Here is a 23,627-nt window from a genome sequence, read left to right as displayed (position 1 = left end):
AAACACATGCATGAAAATTCTGCACATTCAAAATTGAAGAATTGTCTCATTGTGAAATCATGAGTGTGAATTTGAATTGAATTGGCCACACCTCTCAATTTACATGAATGGTAATTCAAAGACATTCAACATAGCTGATGCATTTATTAATTTACATTTACATATATATTTTTACAAGATGTGAAAGAGCAACCAAGCCATTCAGTATCTGTCTAAATGTCTATATTATGATCTTGCCATCCCATAAATATATATAGAAAACAGTTATTTTATATTGTAGTAACATTTCACAGTAGTACTGTTTACTGTATTTTTTTGATACCGTAAATTCAGCCTTGGTGAGCATAATAAACTTTCAAAAACAAAAGTATAGTTTATTCCAAACAGAAAAAAATATATAGTTTCATTTAAACAAAGCCAACTCTTTGCATCCTCTTTGCTTCCTTAATTCAAATATGAGCTGTGTTCAAAATCACCCCATATTCACTATTCCCCACATTACTCTAATATAGTCCACTGGAAGGAGTGAATGAAAACGAGAATTCGGACACTGAGTGCGCCGGAAAGGCTGCGGCTATTTGCATGATTTGTGCTTGCTGTTTAATAATCATTTGAAACTTAGCAAACTCCAAGCTCCAGTAGTAATGAAAATCTTTATCTTGAACTCTGTCATGGAAACTAGCATGTATAAACCTTAATTAAAAAATGTAATAATCAATTAAAAATGAATTTATACCTTTATGATATTACGCTGTAGCCACATTGGACCAGCGGTTTGGAAAATGGATGGATGGATGATTCGGCTGCAAGCGCCATCTTCTGGTGAGACGCTGGAATTCATTCGGCACGACCCTCACAGTGCATTATGGGTATTCTCTAGCCGTTGAGTGTACATCGATTGTTATTGCGGTGCATTATGGGATTGAATGACTGCACTCGATAATGTCCACTATGGTTTCGGACGCCACTACAAATGTCTGTCCCCTCAAGTAGTGCCGCATTTAAGGATATAGAGGGCGATTTCAGACACAGCCTTAAAGTACAGCAATTGCATTTGCGATCTCAATTTATTTAGCTGATATAGCTTGCTACATTCTTTTGAATCTGACAGTAGAAGAAGCCGCTTTACACTAATGCCCTTTAGCGCCCCTTGTGGCAGCACTGAGTTCTTGCATTGTGACACATTTAGTAAAAATTCCATGAAATTGCGTTTGCATAGCTAGTAGCATTTGTGTTCGTGTACATAGTGTTATATGTAACTCGCACGAAAGAACAAACAGACTTTATAGCTTTGTGCACATTCGTTAATGACCTGCTCTGGGACAGATTCAGTTAACGTCCCTCTACATATCATCTGGAATAGGATCTGGACTGAACTCAAGTTAGCTCATGATATCACATTTGTGGCTCCCTATTGGTGATGGAGTGTGTGTTAGACTAATCATGGCTCCACGCTTCAAACGGGTCAGGTAAAAACGCTCCGTTCCCTATCCGACCGTTCCCCTAAAAGATAACCAGATGTCCAGCTGTTTTTATTCCTGTTTTGGTTCATCTCTTTAAGAACAATGTCTTTCTCATATGACTGTACTCCTGTAGTCTAGAGGCAATTTCCCCATTTTGTCTTAACATTTTAATGGGAAAAGACTGTAGTGAACCAATAGGAACCTCACCTTGGTTCACCCGTCCTCCCATCGGGCTTTGGGCGTTTCAAGAGAAGTATAAATGAAATACAAACGTGTGCCAGCGTAATGCAGGATGACATTTACCATGTGCCGGGACTTACACAAACAAAGAGAAGACGGGCCGTCCAAGAAAAGTTCCATATCTCCTTCCTTACATTCGCTTGTGTTTGCTTTCATATGTCATTTTTTTATTTCCATACTAAAGTTAGAACGGCATTGGCTGAAGCTCCGGGAGTCTCGCAGAAGCCAGGAAGTCATTTGGACCCTTTCGCTCAAGTCCTGTGGCCAAGTGTGCGGTTGAATTAACCCCAAGACGACATATAAAAATGATCCGAGAGCTGCAAACAACAGACATTTTAGGATTTTTAGGGTTATCCTATCCTTGTTTGACCTGAACTCAGAGATTGATATTTGAACTGGGTATTTTTCTTTAAATATGTAGCTAGTATTAAACTGTGTGTGTGTGTGCAACTCGTCCTGCACCGTTTGTGATGCAGGCATGATTAAATGTGTTTTGTTGAGGAGAGGCTTGCTGGTACTTTTCTATACTTTATGTCTGGACATTTGATTTTCACCTGGTCAGTTATAAAGTAGATGACATTTTTTAATTAAATGTAATTTATAGACACTGAAAGAGTGACTGAATCAAATCTGTAGACATTTTGGATAGGCTTGTTTGAATTGGGTTGGTAAGCAACCATCTGGAACATTCTAGCATAGCAATTTAGCAATGTCCTAGCAATCATTTAGAAAATTTTACAACCACCTCTTTTTAGAATCTGCCTAGCAACGCCATAGTAACAACCCCAAAACAATTAAGCAACCACCTAGCTATGCCCTAACAACCATTTAGAACATTTTACAACTACCTCTTTTTAGCATCTGCCTAGCAACGCCATAGTTACAACCCAGAATACTTTAGCAACCACCAAGAAACCACACAGAATAGGGCCCACAGCAGCTAGCTATCAGCTATCTAGCAATGCCATAGTAACCACCAGAACACTTAGCAACCACCTAGAACATTCTAGCATCTGCCTAGTAATGCCATAGTAACCACCAGAACACTTAGCCACCACCTAACATTCTAGCATTTGCCTAGGAATGCCATAGTAATCACCCAGAAAACTTTAGCAACCATTTCAGACCATTCTAGCATTTACCTAGCAACGCCATAGTAACAAGCCAAAACACTTTAGCAACCACTTAGCAATGCCATAGCAATCATTTAGAACACTTAAGCAACAACCTATAACATTCTAGCATCTGCCTTGCAATGCCATTGTAACCACCCAAACAATTTAGCAACACCCTAGTAACCATTTAGAAAATTTAACAGCCAACAAGAACATTCTAGCATTTACCTAGCAATTCCATAGTAACAACCCAACTTTAGCAACCACTTAGCAATGCACTAGCAACCATTTATAACACTTTAGCAACCAACAAGGACATTCTAGTATATACTAATGCAATTGTAACCACCCTGAACACTTAGCAACCACCTAGAATCTGCTACCTAACAACGCCATAGTAACCACCACCTACAACATTCTTGCAACCATCTAGCCATGTCATAGTGACCATGCAGAACACTTTAGAAACCAACTAGCAACATCCTTGCAACCACCTAGTAACATAAAAACGCCCTAGCAACCACACCGAATGCCCTAGCAACTGCAAAAGACCCAGAAGACTCTACCATCATGTGATCAACGTTTGGACAAGCATCCCTCACATATTCTTCAGAAAATGTCGAACTCTAGTTGGCATGTGCTGCTTTCTCAGTATTCACTGGCCTCTTTCTCTTGCTCTATCTTTCGGCGGCGCTCTCCACCCAGCTGCAGACAGCCTGACGTAGCTCTGATAAACATGCGGAATAGGAGCCATATGTGAAAGCAGAGGAACGCACAGGGCCCAGAAAACAGGCCGTTGGAAACCACAAGTGAGAGATCAAGTGCAGCTACAAGCACGCATGAAAATCCAACCTCATTTTAATCGAAAGTCCCATGTGAAGAATCTCCACTGCTGTGCGTCAACATTTTGTATGTGCAAAAGAACAAGACCTGCTCAGGTCAAACATCCTCATAGTTCAGCCGTTGAGTGTTGTTTTCCCACTGAGATGCTTTGGTCATAACATGAGAAGTTTATGTACACTGTTGTTGCTTGGTCCAGGAGTATCGCATTTGGTCTTGATCTAAAGTATGCATCATAAGCATAATATACATCAGTTAGGGGCACTTTACAATGTTTGAAGACCAACATCTTCCTCCTCTCTAAGATCTTAGTGAAGTAAGCGGCACGACAGCAATAACGGCCAAACAAACGAGATGCCTTCGGCCTTAAAATACATTTGTTGTGGGAATGCCATGTCGCTGGTACAATCCATCCACTGTAAAAACAATGGTGCGGTTGTGCTCTGTAACCCAATTACGCCCCTCTGGAGTGCGAGAGAGAGAGACTCTGTTACCGAGTCTTGATCCATGGCTTTATTCATTTCGCTCTGTCGGTATTGCCCACCAAACTTGAGATTAAATTAGGCTTTTTTATTTATTTATAATATTTAATAAGTATAATCATTTTATAATTAAGATAAGAATATGTTTTAGATTAATTCATATTTATGGATCACATTATGAAATAAATATTTTTTCTCCAAAACACGTTGCCCACAATTATTGGCACACCTAGAATTTTTTTACGTGTAAAAATCTCTGAAGTATATTCCCACTAATATTTACCCTTTTTTAGCACACCAGGGTGACTAGCTACATGAAATTGTCTAGCTATGACTTCTTGTTTCACAGGAGTTTAAATATGAGGAAACACAAAGGCCAAATTCCCTTAATCATCCATCACAATGAGTAAAACCAAAGAATATAGTTCTGATGTGCAGCAAAAGATGCATCACAAAATAGCTAAAGAATTGAAAATCCCCATTTTGACCATCAGGGCAATAATTAAGAAGTTCCAATCAACGAAAGATGTTATGAATCGTCCAGGAAGAGGACATGTGTCTATACTGTCTTAATGCACGGCGAGGAGCAAAGTTTGAGTGACCAAAGACTCTCCAAGGGTCACAGATGGAGAATTGCAGAGATTACTTGAGTCTTGGGGGTCAGAAAGACTAACAAAAACCAAACAACCCCTACATCCCCACATGTTGTTTGGGAGGGTTTCAAGAAAAATCCTCCTCACTCGTCCAAAAACAAACTCCTGCATATTCAGTTGTCAGACACGACTGGATCTTCAAAAGGGACCGGATTCTATGGTCAGATGAAACTTAAAAAAAAAGCTTTTTGGCAGCAAAGCCACCAGATGTGTTTGGTGCAAACAGGGATAACAAGTACCCCATGCCTACGGTTAAATATACTGCTGGATCTTATATGTTGTGGGCCTATTTTTTTGCTGGAGGTCCTGGACTTCTTGTTCAGATACATGGTATTATGGATTCTTGCAAATACCAACAGATAAAAAATCAAAACCTTACGGCCTCTGCTAGAAATCTTATAATGGGCCGTGGTTGGATCTTCCATCAGGACAACGATCCAAAACAAACATCAAAATCAACACAATTAATGAAGCTTCTGCCATGACTGTCCCAGTCCCCTAAACTGAACCCTATAGAAAATGCCACTCATTGAACTGAAGAGAAGAAGCACCAACATGAACTTGTGAATCTGAAGGATCTGGAGAGATTCTGTATGAAGGAATGGTCTCTGATCTCTTGTCAGTTATTCTCCAAACTCATCCGGCATTATAGGAGAACACTCAGAGCTGTTATCTTGGCAAAAGGAGGTTGCAAAAAGTATTTAATAAAAGGGTGCCAATATTTGTGACCAACGTGTTTTGGAGAAAAACATTTATTTCATAATGTGATTTCCACCCTACTTTCAATTCTTTTACTTCAATGAAAGGTTCGATTTTTGGCAATTTTTTGAATGAAAGATCAAAAGGATAAACAATGCAGATTTATTTTTTTACAGCCATCTTTGATCATATTTACCAGTGGTGCCATTAATTATGACTAAAACTGAATATATATATATATATATATATATATATACATGCATACACACACACAATCAGTATATATAACTTTTATGTTAGATGCAATTAATCACGATTAATCGATTTGACAGCAGTATTATTATATTTAAACAGAGTTGTGATTGTGAGATTGTACTCTTAATTTTTGTTAAACATAGTCCAAAAGAAAGAGATATGTTCTTGGGAACTTGGGAATTAATAGCTGTAAGATAAAATGTTTAGTAATTTATGTAAAAAATATACATAAAAATATAGATAAAAAAAAGCTATTCTTTCTTGAATATATGGGGATGGAATTGCATTGTACTATTCTTTAGAGACTCACCTAATTGTTTAACCAAAAATTCTGAGAAATGTATGAATATCAAGATCTCAATTAATATCAATATCTCATTGTGAGAAGAACAACTATTTAGATGAAAATAAGTGAATGCTGTTGCTTGAATTCCAAGGTGTGGTCAAAATCTTTAGGCTAAAACCTATGTCAATGAATAAAGGTCACAACCTTTGAAATGTGGTCAGATTTAATCCATCTGTGCTTATTTTGTTTTATCCGACCTTCCAACTTCTGATTTAATGCTTCAGATAAGCACTGTGAGTTCTCACGTTTGCTGGTTCCTTTGTTTTGTTTACCTCCCACCGCTGTCTGTCGTCGGCCTGCTGGTTTCCTGGAGAGGTGAAGTTGCTCTATCTTTATTAATTCAACAGGAGGAAGTTTCGGCAGGAAACAGGGAAAGGGATGTGGGCAGTCATATTTACCGATAGGAAGAGAGTGTTTAAGTTGAACCGCTCTACTGAAATCTCTCACTCCAGTCTGACCTCAGCATTAACACTTCTCTCTTCTAGTGTCACCGTTATAGAGGGTGGGAAAACTATTTATTTTTATTACTTTAGAAAGCACTAACATATAAGTTACAATGTGTTTTATATTGTACTCTTGTAAAATGAAATGAAAGTTTTTGTTTCAGATTAGACAGACAGACAGACAGACAGACAGACAGACAGACAGATAGACAGACAGACAGACAGACAGACAGACAGACAGACAGACAGACAGACAGACAGATAGATAGATAGATAGATAGATAGATAGATAGATAGATAGATAGATAGATAGATAGATATTTAATAGCTCAGGTATGTGTGTGTAAGTGTTTTCCTGCACTGTGTGTGTGTGTGTGTGTGTGTGTGTGTGTGTGTGTTGGCACAGGTCTCTCTTGTGCCTGCATAAGGGCGACTGCATAGGAAGAGGATATTGTTCTTTATTTATGACTTTCTCCTTTTGTCCGTACTTCTTTCCTTCTAACACATATCAATAATCTGTTTTACCCATGTAAATCAAGGTCTGTTTCAGCAAAACAGTCATAATTTAGTTTTTCACACCCATTGTACCATTTTTAACAAGGGGAGCGTTTTGCACAGAACATGTCTACATAGTGGACCGAACTCCTTTGTTTTAAAAAAGAAAAAGAAAATCCTGTTGTCTATGACATGGCTCCTTTTAAACACTAATGTGTATCCTGATGGACATAATCAAGTCCTTTCCTACATTTGTTTCTTATTGAATATCCTATTTCGCTTAGAAATACATCACATTATGCAAGTAAAACGAGTTTCAAACTCACTTTCAGTTTTAAAATGTTTGTTCCCTATATCCCAGATTGTTGTTGTTGTTGACTAAAACTAGAACTATTAAAAAAAATGAAATGAAATGAATATGAAATAAAATATAAATATTAGATGAATTACTAAAATAGATATAAATTAAAGCTAAATGCAAATAAAAATAAATAAAAAATGACAAAAGAACAACAAAATGACAAAAATTTGAAAAATAAAAAAGAATTCAAAATATTAATAAATACTATAGTAGTGTACCAATAATAGTACTGTCAAATCAATTAATTGTGATTAATCGCATCTTTGCGAATATATATAGTAGGCTATACAGTATGTGTGTATATGTGTACACACACACACACACACACACACATACTTTTATGTTAGATGTGATTAATTGCGATTACCGGTAATCGATTTGACAGTACTCAATTATACTAAATTAACTCTGTTGTAACTTAATTCCCCCCAAAACAATTTGCCTCTTAACCAGCCCAACACAGCTACATTGACTTAAAGGGTTAGTTCACCCAAAAATGAAAATTCTGTCAGTAATTACTCACCCTCATGTTGTTCCAACCGCGTAAGACCTTCGTTCATCTTCGGAACACAAATTAAGATATTTTTTATGAAATCTGAGAGCTGATCACTTCTCCATAGACTGCTAGGTGGCCCAAACTTGCTGGCCCAGAAAAGTTATTAAAGAGATCGTTAATATAGTCCAAATGACTACAGTGGCTCAATCTTAAGTATATCAAGCGACGAGAATACTTTTTGTGTGCAAAAACAAACAAAAATAACGACTTTATTCCACTATTCATTTCCTTCTCTCTGGACCTCTAGTTGGTTCGCGTAGTGTTTTTGCGCAGCGCGTCTGTGTTACACGTCACCACGTAGGCTCACTATTGGCCGACGCTGGTCATGTGTCTGACGTGTAACACAGACGCGCTGCGCAAAAACACTACGAGGCCCAGAGAGAAGGAAATGAATAGTGGAATAAAGTCGTTATTTTTGTTTGTTTTTGCGCACAAAAAGTATTCTCGTCGCTTGATATACTTAAGATTGAGCCACTGTAGTCACTTGGACTATATTAACGATCTCTTTAATAACTTTTCTGGGCCAGCAAGTTTGGGCCACCTAGCAGCCTATGGAGAAGTGATCAGCTCTCAGATTTCATCAAAAATATCTTAATTTGTGTTCCGAAGATTAACGAAGGTCTTACGCGGTTGGAACAACATGAGGGTGAGTAATTACTGACAGAATTTTCATTTTTGGGTGAACTAACCCTTTAACCAATGGTGCGTGTTTGGGGGCGGGACTATCTGTTTATCTGACCAATGGCAGAGAGGGCAGTGTTCAGGAGACTGTTTGAAAGTTATTACTTTTTCAATTTCATTCGGAGGCGTTTGTGGCACAGAAAGTGTGCTTGATATTTAAAACACAAAAACAGATTTCAACTTGTTTTGTTCTCTTCATAATTAGTGAATTTTTAAAGGGACAGGAAGGAGCGGCATCGTGCGCAGATAAAGAAGGTGTTAAACAGAGACAACACAAGGCTGCTTAAAATGACAGACAGAGTGCCACAGACCCAGCAGAAAGGAGACAGTAGGGGTTGTGATTTGGGGATGGCAGTAAAGCATTTGCATAAAGGGCAGGGCAAAGTGCCCGGCAGTGGAAAGGGTTGGCAACACGCCTCGCAGACTGGCAGAGGGGCGACTGAAGAGAGAAAAATAGTAGAGAGAGAAAGAGCGAGGAGGGGAGGGGGATTTAGTCAATAGTGCATCCCTTGTTCTGCGAGAGGAGGGCCCGGTTTGTTGGCAGAGGCGATGGGGAATCTCTTGTTTGTGTGCTAGATTGCCCCTTTATTTCTTTGATTGCGAAGCGTTCAACACTCGGCAACTGTAGTGCCTGTGTGAATTTGCGTGTGTGTGTGTTTGCAGGGGCATCTGTTCCTGTTTCAGAGTCCCACATCGTGCTTCTAAACTGTGTCAGGGTGTGCTTTAAGTTTTCGCCCCTTCTCTCATTTAAATTCATTTCGCTACGACCACCGCAATCAATTTATCGACGTATTCAGCCTAATACGTGATGCTAAAGCTATTAAAAATGGGTCTCTGGGTAATCTCCTTCATTCTAGGTTCTTCATGGGCACAGCTTTGGCATGGCGACTAATCCATTTGCATGCAACATCTCTCTGCCAACCAATCAGAGGGTTTTAATCAAGGCAGAGACCCGTGCCTTCGGCTTGACTCACAGATCCGGCCTTCAAGGTGACGGTCAGCACAGTTACGCTGTAGGCATTTCATGTGCTGCTCGCCGTTTCTTTTTTTTATACTTTTTTTTTTTTGCTATTTAAAGGATTTGTTCACCCAAAAATCCCATAATTTACTCACCCTCTAGCCATCCTAGGTGTATATGACTTCTTTGTTTCAGCCAAACACAATCGGAGTTGTATTAAAAAATATCCTGGCTCTTCCAAGCTTTATAATGGGAGTGAATGGGGTGTGAGATTCAAAATCCCCCAAATAAAGCCCCAAAAAGTGCATCCATCCATTATAAAAGTAATCCATATGGCTCTAGTGGGTTAATAAAGGCCTTCTGAAGTGAAGTGATGCGTTTTTGGATGAAAAATATCCATATTTATTACTTTATAAACTATAATAACTGGTTCACGGTAACAGCTGTACGCGAGTCTAGTTCCAGAGGAAGAGTGACCTCTGACCTGACACATGACGTAGGATGTAGGAGTAGCGTAAGCTTAGGTGAAAGTTACGCCTCTCGCGGTTCAAATAACAAACTGAAGCTCCTCCCACATTTCTCTTTTAAAATTCTCTTTAAAAAATTTGCTCTATCCTCTGCGCTTCCGCGTTCATCAATACATCATGCGTCGGCTCAGAGGTCACTCTTCCGCCGGAACTAGACTCGCGTACAGACGTTACCGTTATCTTACTGACCCCAAACATTTGAAAGATAGTGCATCTCTTTGACTCTTTACATTAAAAGTCTGTCAGTCAATCATGGGTTCATATTCCACAATCTTTGCATGTTCGTTAATGAAAAATATTGGCTAATTTGATTGCACTTTAAACTGTTCAGAGTTTATTTATTGTCTTTTGTCTTAAATATATTTTCATGAGAACTAACAACATCGACGCCCATTGACTTTTCAATGTATGGACAAAAAATACATTTTCCACAGAAGAAAGATATTTTCCAAAATTGGATATTTCTCTGCCATATAGTAGGTGAAAAACAATGTGTGACAAGAGTAGTATGCACAAATTCACAGTACTCATAAAAGAGTTGGCAAAAAGTACCCTAATGACCTACTACTTCCAGCGAGATTCTGAAGTGTGCATATTATGGATTTATGAATGGCAGTGAATCGACAACTGGCGCCGTAGGTCACATGATAATGACAACATACTACACACACTCATACTATATAACATACTTTTTAGCAGTTGCAAAGTAAGTACTTGTTCAAAATATATACCTACTCGAGATCATGTGATTTGGGACACAGCCAGAATTTTCATTTTTAAGTGCACTGTCCCTTTAAATCCACTGCAGAAGGAGACGTCTGGGCCTGGTTATCAAAAGCAAAGATATGCAGGACTAATGATGTTTCCGAAGGTTTCCTGTGTTCTCCGTCATGCTCTGTAAGCAGTGCTAAGCCTCAGTTTGATTCTCAACGCACATGAAATCAGTGCAGTGGCGGTCGTGTGCATCGGGCCGTACAGATAACAGTGGTATGTCGAAATCGGACACAAGTTAAGTAGGCTCAAGATTTCTGATAATGCTCTTACAATGCAATTGGATGATCAAAAGATCTTGGCCACCAGAGATTAATTTATTTTTTATTTTATTTTTATCTTTCATTCATTGTAGCAGTAGTTTAGTATAGTATTTTCACTTTCATTTATGTAAATAATTAGCATGTTTTTTTAAGTTAATGGTAATATTGATACATTGGAATCTTTTATATTTTAAAGTCAGCATGTAACAGATGCAATAGTCCTTTCTTCTGCTTTTATTCGAGTGAATTGGCTTCTCAAATTAGAAAAAAAAAATATAGGGTGGGACTTGATTTTGTCCATGTGGAATTGATTGAATGGTTGTGGTTTGCTATTGGTGGATCTCATGTGAGTGACAGGTTGCCCCGCCCTCACACCAGTAAACACATCATCAGAGAAGAGAAGAGATGTTAGAGGGAGGGGAAGTTATTTTGATTAAAGATCATAAGGACACATGAATTTAAAAAAAATTAATGATATGCACGGATAAATCATTTATACTGCAATATCCAGAAAAATAAGATTTGTCATTTTGAATTTGATTCCATGGTGACTTTAAGGGCCCTATTTTAACGATCTGAAATGCAAGTAACTTTGTGGGCGGATCACGGGCGCTGTTGCTATTATTCCGGCGGGATAAATGACTCTTGCGCCCGACGCAAATCTAAAATGGGTTGGTCTGAAGTAGCTACATTACTCATAGGTGTGGTTTGGGTGTAACGTGAAATAAACCAATCAGAGCGACATCTCACATTCCCTTTAAGAGCAGGCACGCTTGTTCCATGGCGGATTGCTATTATAACGGCGGATTTGCCAGGCGCAGGCCAGGAGCGGTTCAAAGCCGAGGAGACCGACGTTCTCGTCAGGGCCGTAAAAGACAGAGAAGTGACACTGTATGGGGATGGAGAAACCCACCCAAATTAGCTTCGGTTAAATAGGCGTATAATAATTTTGGTAAGTGTGTAAGCTAGATTTATGCCTATTTTTTTTCACATTTTCATGGACACCACAATGATTTCCCTCATGTGGAATATTTTTCCTTGTAATTATGTATGGATTGCAAAAATGGCAACTGCTGCGTCTGTGTAGATGAGAGAAGCAAAGTGTATGCGCCTTGTGCACACGCCACATTATGGCCAAGCATGCGCCCTTAAAATAGCATCTGAACGCGCCACTGAAAACGCGCCACTGACTTTAGACTAGGTTTTTCCTGGTCTGTGGCGGAATTGTTTTCTGGAACTGCAAAATAGCACCAGGGAACGTTTGCGCCGAACCACGCCTCCTCTTTTTGCTGAACCGCCCCCGGAGAGCAAGTTCATTCCCTAATTTACCGACGTGTGTCTGTGGAGGGAAAAGTCCGCTGTGCGTCGGGTGCAAAATAGAAATGATACATGCGTCGTTGTACAAAGTCAATTGCGCTAGGTGCAAGATAGGGCTCTAAGTGTTTTGTTTTAATTGTAAGTCTATCCATCTATCTATCTATCCAGTCATTCCATCCATCTATCCATCTAGTCGTTCCATCCATTTGTTCCATCCATCCATCCATCCATCCATCCATCCATCCATCCATCCATCCATCCATCCATCCATCCATCCATCCATCCATCCATCCATCCATCCATCCATCCATCCATCCATCCATCCAGTCGTTCCATCCATCCATTCCATCAGTCCATCCATCCATTCATCCATCCATCCAGTCGTTCATCCATCCAGTCGTTCCATCCAGTCATTCCATCCAGTCGTTCCATCCATCATCCATCCATTCATCCAGTCGTTCCATCCATCCATCCATCCATCCATCCATCCATCCATCCATCCATCCATCCATCCATCCATCCATCCATCCATCCATCCATCCATCCATCCATCCATCCATCCATCCATCCATCCATCCATCCATCCATCCATCCATCCAGTCGTTCAGCCATCCAGTCGTTCAGCCATCCAGTCGTTCAGCCATCCAGTCGTTCAGCCATCCAGTCGTTCCATCCATCCATCCATCCATCCATCCATCCATCCATCCATCCATCCATCCATCCATCCATCCATCCATCCATCCATCCATCCATCCATCCATCCATCCATCCATCCATCCGTTCCATCCGTTCCATCCAGTCGTTCCATCCAGTCGTTCCATCCAGTCGTTCCATCCATCCATCCATTTCGCAGACACTTTCCCCCCCCCAAAGCATCTTACAGTGCGTTCAAACTATACATTTTATCTGCACATGAATTCCCTGGGAATTGAACCTTTGACCTTGGCGTTACTAGCGCTAATCTCTGGCATTTGAGCTATACAGGAACATCATTGCCAGCCTGCGCGTACAATCCTTCATCCCTCGTTCCTTTTGAATTCTCTTGCCTCTGGCTTTTTTTGTTTGTTTTTGCTAAACTACATCCTTTGCAACAACACCTACTCAAGGAATCATGCAGTAATGATTTTCATCAGCGAGCCATCATTGTTTAGTGCAATTACGTGTCTCCTGTTAGCCAAGCGGAAAAGAAAAAACATGTGCATGTATGACATCAGTTTCACCACAGTATGTTCGAAGGAACTTATTCTGTAGATTTAATCTGTCATCTCCTTTTCTCCTTTCTCTAAAATGTACTTGTATCTAGTTGAGTTTCAACGGCACCGGTGTTAATCCACCGTGTAGCGCAGCACACCTTAACCATTTCCTCCTATTAGTCCCAGGGAATGTGTTGACAAATGAGCTGATGAATTTGGGCTTGATATTTCGCAGGCCTTAACCCTAAAGTGCAGTTCTTCCCAGAGTGCCGTGCAGCTCTTGCGCTCCAGTCTCTCAGGGCCCTCTGGGATACATGTGCTCTCTCTCCACTGCCACAAATTGCTTGCAGATTTTTCACACGTAGTAATGTGCTGGTTTGTAAACTGGGGTAATTGCAAACACCACCGAACAGCTTCAGCTATCGTCATGCATCACTAGCTAGCCACGATCTGTACGGGCCGGGGTGCGTCCTCACACCCAAACAGTTTATGGTGGTACGCTAGTACTTGTTAATTCAAAAAGGAAATTTGCATTCATGCTATTAGCAAATGGGGTTGCATATAAAGAAAAGAGAAAGAAGGGTGTGTTTTAGTTCTCTTTGTATGTGTAAACAGATCTGAGAAACAGTTTAACTGATGGTGAGGACATTTTGTTAAAGTGATTCTTGCACTGAGAAGATGCTAAATGATGGTTGTGTGGGGGTATATGGGACACACAGGGTCACTGGGGCTAGTTGTCACACTTTGTTTATATATTTCTCAGAGTATAGGTTTATTTTTGAATTTCAAAAATCTGTAGACACATACTACTGTTCAAAAGTGTGGGGGTTGCAAAGGCTGAATTTATTTGCAAAAAAATACAGTAAAAACTGTAATATTATCACCATTTATAATAACTGTTTTCTATGTGAATGTATTTTAAAATGTAATTTATTCCTGTGATCAAAGCTGAATTTTCTGCATCATTACTCCAGTCTTCAGTGTCACATGATCCTTCAGAAATCATTCTAATATGATGATTTGATACTCAATAAACATTTCATATTATTGGTATTATCAATGTTGAAAACAGTTATGCTGCTTTATATTTTTATGGAAACCATATAGCCTATGTTTTTTTTTTTTCAGGATTATTTGATGAATAGAAAGTTCAAAAGGACAGCATTTATTTGAAATAGAAATATTTTGCAACATTATAAACTGTCAGTTTGGATTTATTGAATATCTTTGATGAATAAAATAATTACTTTTGAAACAAAATTGCACCATTATTTGTAAAAACACCATTTTTGAGTACTAAGTTGTTAAAATGAGAATCTGCCAATTCATTATAAGGCCTATATATAAAGCCCTAAATTTCATATTAAAACAATCATAAAGCAAAAATTTTAATGAAATGGCAATAAAACAATAAAACTGCTCAAATAAATTGTATTTAATGATTTTAGTTTATAAAATGATATCCTATAAACCATGTACAATGACTTAAATGTGACAACCTGCTCTGGCATTTATGAAAAATCTTTCAGTTAAAATCTTATTTATCCAATATTTATTTTAATGTATCCCAAAAATATTACTTTAAAGGATAAATCCCCCTGATTTTAGACTGTTAACAACATGCAAAACCAATTCTTGCTCCCATGTGTCAGAGCCACTGGTATAAAACTGCTGTTGTTTGGAATTGCACATAAACTGCAGGTGTGTGTCTCTGATTGCGTTGATCACCGTTGATGTCACTCGTCGCTGCAAGCGCTCAGTTTTTACTGCGTCTGACTCATCTCAGACTGTCTTTCAGAACTCAGACCTGGAGCGAGAGGAGGCACATGCTGTGCTTTACCTGTGCCAACACACACACCTGCTCTAACCTCACGCTTACACACCTTCACACACGGCCCATGTCTCTGAGGTGAGAGGTTATACATGAGAGTGTGTCCAGTGTCAGACACAATAGACGGCTGTGCGTGCGCGCGTGTGTGTGTGTGTGTCAGCTGTCTCTTTACCGCTATGGTTTTGTCCACGCTGGCATGTCCTCCCGATAGTGCGTGTTAGCACATGATTCTCCACCTCCCTCAACGTCTGTCATGTTGGTATTTATCACATTTTTACTCTGTCTCTCACTGTCTCATTCGAGGCCGGCCTCCTTCCTCTTTTAAAAATGATTCCAACAGCCTCTTTGTCTCTTTATTGTCAGAGTGTCTTTGGCCTGTAAGGGGCAGAATCGGCCATCACGTCTGTCTTCATTATGCAGTTTCAGGGTCACGGTGGGTCACACCCGCAGGGAGGGTCACGGACGCGCAGCGGGCAAAACCAACGGAACCCAAAATCTCTCTCATTAAACCTGCCCGCTTTCCCCAATGGTCCACACACCAGAATTATCCCTGCAGATAAAAAGACACTATATGACCCAGAAACAATATCAAATATATTGTAGAACAATGCATACTTATTCATTCATCTTAAATATTTTAATATTAATATGTGCTTCAAAACCTTTTATAGATGTAAATGTAGCAATCACTTTAATTAATTATAGACTGAATCTAGCAAATATACCACCTTCCCCAAATATTTAAATTCATATTTTCCTTTTGCATTTGACTAAAACACTTTCATTTGTGATGTGATCTTTCAGGTTCCAGACTAGCTTGGGTATTTAATAATAATAATAATAATGACAATAGGAGGAGGAATAATAATTATTATTATTAGGCCTATTATTAGCTTTTTTAGAGTAAATATATTTCCAAGAAGACATGGTCATTTCCAAGTATTTAAAGGCATTGATGGTTCTGATATTTCTTAGAAAGTGAAGTTGAATGGGTTTCACATTTTTAAATCTAACATTTCACCATGACATCATTTTTTTCACTAGCTGTCTCTAAAAATTATATTTATTCATGATAAAACAATACCATGATTTTAATATCCAATATTTTAAAAAGCCGTTGCTATAAATATCACTGCTGCATTGCTGGCACTGAAAAGCGAGGTAAATGAATTTTAACGGGTGTGTTTTTATTTCGTTTTCTGTTTCAGTAAATCACAGTCGGTGAGTTTCATTCCTCTGGTTTTGGCTATCTCAGAAAATGATCTTATTATTTTATCTGACATTACGCGATATTGCTATCTAACATTTCGATTAAATCTGTTTCTTATCAATATAATGATATCTTGTTTAAGCTAGACTAATCACTGCAGTTGTCAGGAGTTATTTTTTAAAGCGCTGGACTGTAATTGAATTCGTCTTTCGTGCTGGAGCCTGTTCAATATTAGGCTATGTTCTCTTTCCCCCCTCTAAATAACCCGATAAAATGCGCCTGGATTCGACAGCGTTCTATTCAGTAACCGAATATAATAATTTAAGGTGCTTTAACAGAAAGCATCCGAAAAGATTCACAAGGGAAATTCATCAATATTCAACTACAAAAGGCGGCCGCACGCGTTCTCGTGTTTGATTGAATCGCCAGTCAAAAATATCTGAGAAACTTTTATGGATTCTTGAAAATTAGTGTTTTTATTTTAGGCTTCCAGTGTTTATTATTTTTGTTTTTCATGTTTTTTCCCCCCTTTATTGTTGCGCCAGCTCTGTAAAACTAATGATCACATTTCCTTTATAGTGCAACTTTGCCAACTTGACAGCAAGTTCTCAGTTTAAATGTGGGCTAGGCTAAAGTCCTCTATTGTTATCTATATTTCAAATTTAGTTAATAACAAGATTAATCGTGAGTGGGTAAAGTTTTTGATTGGGCTAAGGAAAGTTTGATAGGCCTTACAAAAAAGATCTTTCCATCACTGCTTTGTTTCTCCTATATCGCAACATGTCGTTTTAGACTAAGTGTGTTACTTGATTATGAATTTTGAACATTTTATGCCAGGAAAATGTATTTGCTTTAAGCCTATATGCCAATAATTTGTGCAATTTTTGTAGTATAGCCCAGCCTACATTATTCCAAATTGTGCGTGCTTGGATGATCAAGTAATTTTCTTTGGCCAAACAGTTTTTTTCCCCCTGCATTGATTGGAAGGTGCTTGTGTGTGTTTTTGTTATTATTAATTGATTTTACCGTCAGTGACAAACTAACACAAATGATTCTCTGGCGCGCGACTCCAAACACTCTTTCCAGCTCGTTCATTTCCATCCGACTGCTGCCTGGCACACACTTGAGAGATGATGTCTTCTCTCTTTTAAGCATTAATATTGTAAGAAACAGGCGAAAGGGAAAAATAACAGCTATTATTTTTAATTGAGCTGGCAGAAATCTTGGGCTCCTCTTATTTTGGTCAAAATGGCGGACGTGATGCGCACGTACAGTATCACGCGCCGCTGATGTTACTTGGCAAACGTTAAGAAACAAACAAGTAAACGTTAAACGCTGATTTTCTAACTGTGAACGGTAGATTTTCCTGACCTCTTTGATGAGCAACAGGCCTTGTGGTGGGATCTTAGGTAAGAAACCAGGCCATTTATTTGGTGACAGGACAGACAGACCCTTCAAACATTTAAACCCTTCAAATATTTAACCTTTCAGTTGCCTTGCTAGTTACATTTTTGATGAAAATCTTTTTATATGTTCGAAAATAATTGAAAGCGATGACAGGCCCAGAAGTAAAATAGTTAGCCTAAAGCGGTTTATGAATCTTCCATCTATATTTACAGCACTGTAGCAAAAATAAAATACACAAATGTTCAATTGGCTAAATCTAAGGCCAAGTAAGTTAAGTCTAGTTCATTAGCCTAATAACTGTGTCAGCTGTTTATGGTTGACAAGCAACGAATAGCCCAATATCGTTAACTGTCTAAGTTAGTTCGGCCTATTAACTGAATATTTTGTTTTCAACACTTACATGGCGCTTCGCAAATTTTAAGACAATACTAGATATGTTTGAGTGTCCATGAAGACCTTTTCTTGATGTTTTTGGCAGGAATAACATACTGGCGTGGGTTGCACCTTAAGTTTATGAGCTAAATGTGAAAAATATAAACTACTTATGGATATTATTGATTTATGATATTTTAGTACAGAAGCAAAGGACATATCATGTGAAAAATCACTTCGTTTAAGGATCTATTTTTTGCGTAGTGATATAAAAAGCAAAAAGTGTCTCTACTGTACTCAGTCTACCCCTAGCTGTTTGTTATACTGTTATACTTAATAGTTGTTATTTAATAGTCTATAGGCCTAACAGTTTAATATTTCAAATAACTTATTTTTTTTTACAATAATATATATATATATATATATATATATATATATATATATATATATATATACACACACACACAAATCAATAGGCCTACTAATTAAAATGTTATTAAATAAAGTATTATTCAAAAAGTAATTGCATGTTTTCGATTTGTATTCTCGGACGCTGCTATCCTACAGAATAAGTGATTGTGCTTTAGGCAAGTGAACTTTCAAATGCACATGTTGATCAGGACCTAATTATCTCATACCCGCACTGGTAGGAAGCCATTAAGGGCTGTGTTTCAAACAGAGAAGGGATTGTTTGAAATAAAGGTGCTGCTTTTATTGAATCAAATGCATTCATAAACAAATTCTGCTCTCCTCTGGTTGTGTGCTTCAATTAGCATCTTATTAGAGACCTCAAGCAGGTGTTGGTTTTGACACGTAGGCTCAGATTTGAAAGAGGAAACACTAATGAAGAGTTTTACTGCGACGGGAGAGCGTTATCACCATACATCCGTCCAATGAGGCTTCCTTGGTCTCTCATTTAAGAGATATTTGCATATGTTTGCTAATCCAGCATTTCAAATCAATTTCCTTGTCTTGTTTTTTTTTTTTTCGTGGGAAGAACAGCATCCAAGCAGTCATTCAGTGATTTTTGTTTTGTTTTGTTTGTTTGTAGAACATCAACTAGAATTGATCAGCAGCTCCGTCTATGACTCGTTCAGGTTTCAGATCTGAATATCTCCTGCTTTATGCTGTAAGCAGCTGTTGTTTTAGATTCTTTTTGATTGCATGATTATAGTATTCCCAAAACTCAGATAGAAGTTTACGATTACATGTGCAGGGAAAAAAAAAACACAGTATTTGCACTGTCAGTTAAATCAATCAGTCGAAAAGCGTTTTAGATCATTCCCTGGCAGATTTCTGCTGCATATTAACTTTGGATTGTATGTGGGAAAACCTCACGGATGTGACCAAAACAAGTTCTCGTTTTTCCCTTTGGAGGGATCTTATAGAATCTTTCGTCATACTCATTAAAACATTCATGAAGATGGCTGATGGGAGATTTCAGAGCTGACACAACTTCTGGTACAATAGTTTTTTTTTTTCAGCAAACTCAATATTTACTCAACGTCACTCCGAACAACTTTTGCAAAGTTTTTTGAGCAACTAAGTCAGATATGCTTCATTGCGCTCCTTTGTGTTGGGTGTTTTCGCAGACAAACACAGCATATGTTTGTTTTAAATTAGAGATGCACATGGGGAGCGCGGGGTGCGCGGTCGCTTTCGTCTTTGTCTCGGCCGCTAAATCCACAAGCAGCTGCCGGCTGCAGGGTCTGCTGGGAGTTTTCGGAGCGCTTTCTCCCATCAGCCCGTGCCAAGGTGGCATTACGCAAGCCGGGGAGAGGGGAGGTGGAGGGAGGGTCTGGTGGAGCCACAGCGTCGGTCAACGCAACCCAGACTTAACAACACAGTTGCCATGACAAGCTTGATGGGATGCTGAACTTTGCCTCGGTGGTGGATCGGAACTTGTCAAACTGGCAAATTGTGCACCATCGGACTGGACTGGGTGCTCTTGCTCTCTCACTCGCTCGCTCTCTCTCTCTCTGTCTCTCTCTCTCGTTCTGCCACCAACCCCCCTTCTCCTCTCTTTCCCCTCCCTTTCAGCTCTTCAAGCTAACGTATTGGCTGAGCTACAGGCATCTTGTTGCCAAATAGGTGGGCCCTATACTCGTGTTGGCAAAGACTCAGGCAATGGTTAAGGAAAGAACGCGGAGAGGAAGAGAGAGCGATCGAGGGAGAGAGAGAGAGAGAGAGAGAGAGAGTTGGAGAGAAAAGGAGTAAAAAAAGCAGCAGCACTTGGGTTTGCCAGCGGTCCTGCGAGCTCGTCCAACATTGATTCGGTTCTCTTTTTTTTCCTGCCTGTATTCTGTTCTTTGCATTAGCCAGCTAACTCCCCCCACCCCCCTCCGTGCATGCATGTGCGCGTGTGTGCCTGCGTTGTGTGTGTGTGTGTGCCGCGCTCTCTGAGTTTTCTGCCGGATCCAAAGATCTAAGAAAACACTCATTGGTCTTTGCCAAGGATTTTTTTTTTTTTCGGCATTGTTTAGATTTTTTTTTAAATAATTTGGAAAGCAAAAGCATTTATTTTGAGCGCTGCTGCCTTTCTAGTTCTTTTTTTTCTTTTTTTCTGGTGCACACACACCTTAATTTTTTTCTAATTTTTTTCTTTTTTTTTTTCTTTCTTTTTTTCCCCCTTTTTTTTAAAATCTTGTAATTTTACCTGGAACCCGTTTGCGGCAAAAGCAAAGCAAAATTTCCTGATCTTGAAAATTAACTTCTTTCCGCCGGCAATTGGAGCATCTCCAGTCTTCTTTCCTTTTTTCCCCAAGTTTTTTTTTTTTTGTCGCCAATTCTTCATCGTTGCCAAGCCAGCAGTTGTTGTTTCGGCGTGAGTGGCAAAGAACTGGTGCGGGTGGAATTTTTTTTTTCTATCCTGAACGGCGTGCCAAATTTATGATGAGAGTGCAAAATGGTAACTACCAGCCTTTCTCTCTCTTTCTGCTCCTGTCTGCAGTGTGCTTTTCATGGTGCTATCTCGATTGTGGAAATGTGAACATGCCTGGATTTCTGCAGCACAGCAGCCCGCAGAGAGCTTTTGATGGCAGGTCTTGAAGGGACGCAGTTTAACCGCGGTCTTGTTGTGGCGAGAGTTGGCGGAGAGGGTCTGGGGCACGGCGGGCCTGGCACTGGGGCACCGTGGCGCGGTTTAGGCTTTGTCACTGAGCGTTGTGTGGTGAAGGTATTATTGGAGAGCTGAATGAGTCTTCCGTTGCCGTGGGGATCGCCAAGCTTTTCTTGGCCTGTCTTGAGCTAAAGAAGCTGCTTTCTGTGAATCGCAGAGCCCTGGAATTCCTGCACTGCCTCTGCAATGTTTTACTTTGCAATTTACCAAAGTATTTTATTCATTTAGAGTAATTGTGTCTGATCTTAAGGGGATTTTGATGCATGCTTCTGTGAGGAGAATTTTCAATTGAAAGTTAATCCTTGTTATGGACTAAATTGATTTCTACACTGCAAAAATCATTTTCTCAATCTGTATTTTTGCGCTTATTTTAAAGTATAAAGATCTAAACATCGGGATAAATGTAAAATGTAAAAAACGGGATAAATGTACTTGAGGAACAAAATTGATTAGGATTAGAAAATATCCTGAATTAAGCTTACTTTATGTAAATGTTTTTATACTTTTGATTTCAGCTTAAAACTCTCAAATTTGTGAGCTTCATGCTTAGAACCGAAAACTTGTTCAATCAAATCAATCAAACCTACAGTAATTCAGGATGCATTCTGTAGTATTTGAAAAACATTTTTTATTTATTTTTTTATGTTTGAATGTTTTTACTGGAAAAGCAAGACTAAAATAAATATAATTGCGTGCAATGCACTGTTCTCCAAAGTTCTCAAATATCTTCTCATTTACTTGAGCTCTGAAATCTCTCTTTTTTTTTGTCGTCCACCAGGATGAATTTCATCCCTTCATCGAGGCTTTGCTGCCACACGTCCGCGCGTTCTCCTACACCTGGTTCAACCTCCAGGCCCGCAAGCGCAAGTACTTCAAGAAGCACGAGAAACGCATGACGAAGGACGAGGAGCGCGCCGTCAAAGACGAACTCCTGGGCGAGAAGCCCGAGATCAAGCAGAAGTGGGCGTCCCGTCTGCTCGCCAAGCTCCGCAAAGACATCCGCCCGGAGTTTCGCGAGGACTTCGTGCTCACCATCACGGGGAAGAAGCCGCCGTGCTGCGTGCTGTCCAACCCCGACCAGAAGGGCAAGATCCGGCGCATCGACTGCCTGCGGCAAGCGGACAAGGTCTGGCGCCTGGACCTGGTGATGGTTATCCTGTTCAAGGGGAGCCCGCTGGAGAGCACGGATGGAGAGAGGCTGGTCAAGTCCCCGCAGTGCTCAAACCACGGCCTCTGCGTGCAGCCGCACCACATCGGGGTGTCCGTCAAAGAGCTGGACCTGTATCTGGCCTACTTCGTCCACTCGCCAGGTGAGTCCCGCCGCCGCGTAACCCGGTTCAGGAAACACGGTCCAGATCCGCTCCGGGCTGCGATCCAAAAACACACTCCAATGCAAATGTATGCAAATAACAGCCTTTGTTGTGTTTATTTCTTTTGTGTTTTTAGCTTGGTGTTCTGATCATTTCTGTGAAACTGTGAAAATTATGACTTTTTGCTTGACTTTGTGTGTGTGTGTGAACTGGTTTACAGGTCATGTATGTTGCAGCTTGTAAAATAGTGCAACCATGTCTCTGATAGTTGTGCTTATGTGTCTGAGTGTGTGTGTGTGTGTGTGTGTGTTTAAATGTCAGATTGTGTATCGTGGCAGTGGCAGCTGGCCTTCTCCCAGCTGGTGTGAAGGCTACACACACACACACACACACACACACACACACACACACACCCACACACATACACAGGTCAGTTACACCGCTGTCCTTAAACACACACCTATAATCAGAATGATCACATTCTCATTGCCACATTTACTTTTAATTTACATTTTATTCAGTCTCAATTTATGCATTTTATTAATTCATTTAATCATTTATTTGTATATACTGTATTTTGCTCAGGATTGAAAGAAATGTGAAAATTAGATATTAAAATCAGACCATTGGCATTAAAATTGGAAACAATCAAATTATATTCATTAAACTTCATGAATTTTTATTTTATTTTTAAATTAGGATATTTTTCCAGGTTTTCAGG

At 39.5% G+C, this 23,627-nt stretch overlaps 1 protein-coding gene and 1 long non-coding RNA gene across 17 annotated transcripts in view; one reads left to right on the top strand and one right to left on the bottom strand.

Annotated features, from left to right (window-relative positions):
* nfixb (nuclear factor I/Xb) overlaps nt 1-23,627 on the top strand; it is a 168,923-nt gene that overhangs the window by 29,701 nt on the left and 115,595 nt on the right. For 7 of the 16 annotated variants that reach the window (XM_082181111.1, XM_082181110.1, XM_082181104.1 and 4 more), the window contains one exon: nt 22,375-22,906. In XM_082181111.1, the coding sequence (XP_082037237.1) occupies nt 22,375-22,906 (532 nt within the window). Of the gene's footprint in view, nt 1-20,623; nt 21,387-21,439; nt 21,654-22,374; nt 22,907-23,627 lie in introns of those variants that run through there. The other 9 variants (XM_082181108.1, XM_082181100.1, XM_082181115.1 and 6 more) reach the window with 5 other exon arrangements.
* Nucleotides 1-23,627, bottom strand: part of LOC309508091 — a 348,495-nt gene that overhangs the window by 307,394 nt on the left and 17,474 nt on the right. The window lies entirely within an intron of this gene.

The sequence above is a fragment of the Leuciscus leuciscus genome (assembly GCF_965113295.1).
Source record: "Leuciscus leuciscus genome assembly, chromosome: 1".
Lineage (NCBI taxonomy): Eukaryota > Metazoa > Chordata > Actinopteri > Cypriniformes > Leuciscidae > Leuciscus > Leuciscus leuciscus.
This window is presented reverse-complemented; position numbering and strand designations above follow the sequence as displayed.